At 51.6% G+C, this 5,684-nt stretch overlaps 1 protein-coding gene across 1 annotated transcript in view; it reads left to right on the top strand.

Moving 5' to 3' along the window:
* The window catches only part of B4GALNT3 (beta-1,4-N-acetyl-galactosaminyltransferase 3), a 116,763-nt gene that overhangs the window by 106,043 nt on the left and 5,036 nt on the right, over positions 1-5,684 (top strand). The window contains exons 9-14 of the mRNA XM_012809313.1: positions 217-360; positions 1,179-1,288; positions 2,234-2,334; positions 2,600-2,661; positions 3,233-4,022; positions 5,387-5,681. Coding sequence (XP_012664767.1) covers positions 217-360; positions 1,179-1,288; positions 2,234-2,334; positions 2,600-2,661; positions 3,233-4,022; positions 5,387-5,681 — 1,502 coding nt within the window. The remainder of the gene's footprint in view (positions 1-216; positions 361-1,178; positions 1,289-2,233; positions 2,335-2,599; positions 2,662-3,232; positions 4,023-5,386; positions 5,682-5,684) is intronic.

Genomic DNA, 5,684 nt, shown 5'->3' on the forward strand with positions numbered 1-5,684 from the left:
GGGGGCGCCCTACTCCTGGCAGTTATGGCTGATTTGTTCATTGAGCTGGGAGATAGGGCTTGTAGGAAGGGAGGAGGGACTACACACCCTAAGCTATGCTGCTGGGACACAGGCCCTATTGGTGTCTCTTCCCTGCCCCTCAATGGCAGTGGGCTGGGCACACTCCAGGATGTCCCACAGCTTCCTCTATTCTGTCCTTACCACCTTCCCACCTAGATGAGACAGTCCTAAGGATGGATGAGGTGGGCCACATCCCACAGACAGCAGCCAGCCACGTGGGCTCCTCAGACTCTCTCCCCCGGGACGAGCAGCCGCCTGCTGACATGCTGCGGCCTGACCCTCGAGATACCCTCTATCGAGGTAAGGCCTTGGCATCAGTCTGGGGACAGTGCACTGCCAGGTCCATCCATGCTGGTGGAAGAGACTGAGGAGATTTGTCAGTTCTACCTGAGCATCCCAAATGCCATAGAATCTTTTATTTTCCTTGTGAAATACAACATGCATACAGAAAAGTATAAAAGTATTTGTGTGCAATTTTACAATTCTACAGATCATTTCAGAGCAAACACTTGTGTAACCACCATTTAGGATAAGAACCAAAAGCAGAACCCAGAAGGCCCCTGTGGGCTCCCTCCCCAATTACACGTCACAGTCTCTCTTATTGGATTCCAGCTTTTGTCATCCAGTGAGAAAAATATGTTGACACTGAGGTCAACACCCTAAGCCCTGATGTATGATTCTGCTTGGGAGGGCTTACGTTTTACAAGATGATAAAGCTTCTTCCCTCCTCCTCCCCTGTCCCCCCCCACCCCAAATGACAACTGGACACTGAGGGGCTTTCAGCCCATGGAAGGAAATCCAGTTATTGGCACTGCACTAGGGAAGGCTTTGTGGCCTTGTAGGAGTTTCTAGACCTTATTGAGGCTATCCCTGGACAGGGACTCCAAAGCCATACTGTGCTTTGAAGCAGAGCCTGTGTCCTGAGTTCCCTGCCACCAAGATGCTCCTTGAGTGTCCCTGCCCCAGAAGAAGGATGCCGGCCAATTTGACAGGCTCAGACAGTGACAACAACTCTGGCCACAGCTGCTATTAGTGACTACAGGAAGTTGCCTACTCAGGGCAGAGGATTTCAGTCCTGCTTTCAGATTCCTCCATTCCTCTCCTGTTATTGTCCTCAGTGCCTCTGATCCCCAAGTCTCATCTCCGTCATGTCCTGCCTGACTGTCCCTACAAACCCAGCTACCTGGTGGATGGGCTCCCTCTGCAGCGCTATCAAGGACTCCGGTTTGTAAGTCTCAGGCCTGGGCAGGAGGCAGGACTGGGAGAGGGACTGTGCCTAAGACTAGGTTAAGAGGTGAAGAAGCTGACTCCCCTTCTTCCCCGCACCCCATCCCAGCAGACAGGATGGCTACACAAGTCCCTGGGCTGGGGAGAACTTGGGTTCCAAGATGGACTGAACAGATGGATGGCTCTGCAGAGCTTGCACTTGGGTGCTCTGCCTTAGGAACCCCCCGCCATGTGCACACCCCCGAGCTCTGTCCCAGTGATGAGATTAGTTGGCCTGGTCAGGGCTTCTACACTGTCTGCTCCACTCCCACCAGCCAGTCACCAGCAGTATTAGACCCACAGACAAGGCACTGGGGAAAAATGAACTGTGGAGGGAGGTTAGTCGGAGAGAACCCAGAGGCCATGTGGAGACCAGAGAGGCAGAGAGAACACATCTAGCGATGATCACAGGGAGATGCAGGCAGGGAAAAAGAGCTCAGGAGTCATGGCCAGGTCAGAGGATGGGTGGGTATAATTGATGGTGACCTTGGGCCAGGTTTAAGGAGGACAAAGGAAGCAGTGAAGTAAATGAGAGGGTCTTGTCCCAGGACTGTGGGAGGTCTCAGCAGTAGAGGAATGGATGGCAGAGGGGGCAAGGCATGGTATTGGCTACAGCTACCAGCTGGGAACTGGGCAGGAGAAGAGGTTACATGGACTAGGGAACTTGACTTGGGGTTGTGTTTGGTGCAGAGTGCTCAGAGAGCAGGCATAGCAAGTGGAATGGGATCGCAGCCTGCATAACCAAATGCTTCATTCAGAGCTCAGAGCAACCCTCCTGTCCCTGCCAAGGGCTGGTCCCTAGGAGCCCTGTATGATCCCGACCAGGGGCAGGCTTAACCCCAGTATACTGATTTCTTACCAGGGTTCTACCCTCCTTTCCTGCTGCTGATGCTTTGTCTATTTCTAGGTTCATCTGTCCTTTGTTTACCCCAATGACTATACCCGCCTGAGCCACATGGAGACCCACAATAAATGCTTCTACCAGGAAAATGCCTACTACCAGGACAGGTGAGTGACACTGAGTGGGGCAAAATGATGGCCTTGCAGGGGGCTCTGCCAGAGCCAGGAGAGCTGCCTGACCTGGTGTGGCCAGAAGATGCGCCCTGGCCCAAGGAAGTTTTGCTCTTCCTGGGCATTTCACGCACTCACAGACACACATGCTCACCCAGGCTCCAGCCTCTATGCTGTCCTGGGGGCAGGACTTCAGGTTCCTGCAGGGCAGAGCAGGGCCCAGCCTGTGGTCCGGGCCATCCATACTTGCCTTCCTCCACAGGTTCAGCTTTCAGGAGTACATCAAGATTGACCCGCCTGAGCAGCGGGGGCCAGAGCAGCCAGGTATGGAGTGATGGCTGAGGCTTCCAGGTCAGACCATGCTTCTAGGGGAAGTTCAGACCATGCTAGCCCTGCCCCTGAGGAACTTAAAATCCAGGTCACATGGCCCCACCCCCATACCCAAAGGAGAGCAGTTCTCTGCCTTTTCCACATCAAGGTACGGGTAGAAAATGGGTAGAAAATGACACCATTTTAGTAGCATGCCAGGGTCAGCTAGAGATTACTTGGACTGCTTGAGGGGTCACTGTCCCTGCCGCATAGTTTGGGATATTTTACTCTAGAGCAGCACTTTCTTCTTGGGGCCACATGCTGGGTCCCTCCAGGTTCCAGACACCTGCCAGGCACTTTATGTAGTTAATATCACTCAATCTTCACAATAACCCTGTGGGAGATGGATTATTATTCCCATTATGCAGATGAAGAACTGGGGTTAATTGAGATTGCATACCTTGCCTGGATTCAGCTCAGTCTGGTGCCCCTTGGTGGGTCACAAAGGTGGTCATCAACTGTCTTGTATGGCTTGCTGGGAATAGGTGGAAAACTTGACACGAGGAATGGTTGTTATTAACAACAGGTTTTGAGGAGGGCCTTCTAGAAGAGTCTCAGTATGGAGAAGTGGCAGAGGAGACCCCCACCTCCAATGACCAGAATGCCAGGATGCTGGAGAGAAAACAAACGCCTACCTCTACCCCCCAGCAGGATGTCACTGACTACCACCTCCAAAACCTGAGGAGACTATTGGCTCAGCCTCGCCCGGGCCTGCTGGCACCCTTTTCCAAATGGAATTCCACAGGTCTCTTCCCAATGAGGACCAGCGACATCCCAGTCCAGAATCCGAAGAAGAGAAAGAAGAAACCTAGCCCTGAGCCCAGCCAAGTTTCACCTCATTCTGACAAGTGGCCTCCTGGACACCTGGCAGGCAACCCACCTCCAATGAAGAGGCCCAGGTCCACCAGTGATGGCCCTAGGAAGACTCTTGGGCAGTCCCAGTGGCTGAACCAAGTGGAGTCATACATTGCAGAGCAGAGAAGGGGTGATAGGATGGAGCCTCAGGTCCCTGGGAGGGGTTGGCAGGGGGAGGAGGAAGTGGTAGCAGCTGCTAGCCAGGAAGGACAAGTGGAGGGAGAGGAAGAGGGGGAGGAAGAGGAAGAGGATATGAGTGACATGTTCGAGTATGTACCTGTGTTTGACCCAGTGGTAAACTGGGACCAGACCTTCAGTGCCCAGAATGTCGACTTCCAAACCCTGAGGACTGACTGGATTGATCTGAACTGTAACACATCTGGCAACCTGCTGCTTCCAGAACAGGAGGCTCTTGAGGTCACACGGCTCTTCTTGAAGAAGCTCAACCAGAAGAGCGGGGGGTAAGGTAAAGGGCTCTCCTGGGGCCAGAGCCTGGAAGGCTGGGGGCCAGTAGTAGGTTCCCTCTACCCCAGGAATAGCTGGAATTACCCTCCAATGCAGGCTCCTAGGAGGGACACTGGTTGAGCCCTCATATCCCTGGGGAGGATTTTGACCAGTCAGATCTTTGTCTCACTATTAGGTGAGGTTCTGGCCCAGGACATTTGTTGAAGACTGGGAGGACTTGGTAGGAGTGACCCCTCCCTCAGGGAAGGAGCTAGTAAAAAGATAAACAGGTAAAACAGAGACTAAAAAATACAGATTAACTGAGTCTCGAATTAACTGAGCTCATGACTTCGAGACCAGCCTAAGCAAGAACAAGACCCTATAAAAATATATCCAGGCATTGTGGTAGGTGCCTGTAGTCCCAGCTACTGGCGAGGCTGAGGCAAGAGGATCACTGGAGCCCAGAAGTCTGAGGTTGCTATGAGCTGTAATGCCACAGACACTCTACTGAAAGTGACGAAGTAAGATTCTGTCTCAAAAAAAGAAATAATAATACAAATTAAGACCCCACATACAGGCTGAAAGGACTAGGGAATGAGGCATACTAGAGTTCTTGTTTTGTCGTTTGTTCATTTAACCTATCAGCATTTTTTGAGATTAAATTCACCATTTTAGAGTGTACATTTCAGTGTTTTAAAAGTATATTCATGGTGGCACAGTCGACAGGGTGCCAGCCACATACACCTAGGGTGGTGAGTTCGAACCCAGCCTGGACCTGCTAAGCAACAATGACAAATGCAACCAAAAAAATTGCTGGGCGTTGTGGCAGGCACCTGTAGCTACTTGGGAGGCTGAGGCAAGGGAATCACTTAAGCCCAAGAGTTTGAGGTTGCAGTGAACTGTGATGCCATGGCACTCTACTGAGGGTGACAGCTTAAGATTCTGTCTCAAAAACAAAAAGAAAAAATAAATAAAATAAAATAAAAGTATATTCACAACATTATACAGCCATCACTACTATCTAATTTCAGAATTGTTTTCATCACATTTTATTTATTTATTTTATTTATTTTTTGAGATAGCCTTACTCTGTTGCCCTTGGGTAGAGTGCTGTGTATTATCATAGCTCATAGCAACCTCAAACTCTTAGGCTCAAGAGATCCTCTTACCTCAGCCTCCCAAGTAGCTGGTACTATAGGCACCTGCCACAACACCTGCCTAATTTTTTGTCTGTTTATTAGAGCCAGAGGTCTCACTCTTGCTCAGGCTGGTCTTGAACTCCTGAGCTCAAGCCATCCACTAGCCTCAGTCTCCCAGAGTGCTAGGATTACAGGTATGAGCCACCGCACCTGGCCTTGACCTCCCACCTTTTTTGCCGTAGGAGATACCAGCTACAGCGCATTGTGAATGTGGAGAAGCGTCAGGACCAGCTGCGTGGGGGTCGCTACCTCTTGGAGCTTGAACTGCTAGAGCAAGGCCAGCGCCTGGTGCGGCTCTCTGAATATGTGTCTACCCGAGGCTGGCAGGGCATTGATCCAGCTGGTGGGGAGGAGGCTGAGGCCCGGAACCTGCAAGGCTTGGTCTGGGGCCCACACAACCACCGGAGGCATGTCCTGAATGTCAGAGCCTCAGAGCCCAAGCTGTGCTGGCCCCAGGGTTTCTCATGGAATCACCGAGCC

This window comes from Otolemur garnettii, unplaced genomic scaffold, assembly GCF_000181295.1.
Source record: "Otolemur garnettii isolate 467f Iridium unplaced genomic scaffold, OtoGar3 scaffold00104, whole genome shotgun sequence".
Lineage (NCBI taxonomy): Eukaryota > Metazoa > Chordata > Mammalia > Primates > Galagidae > Otolemur > Otolemur garnettii.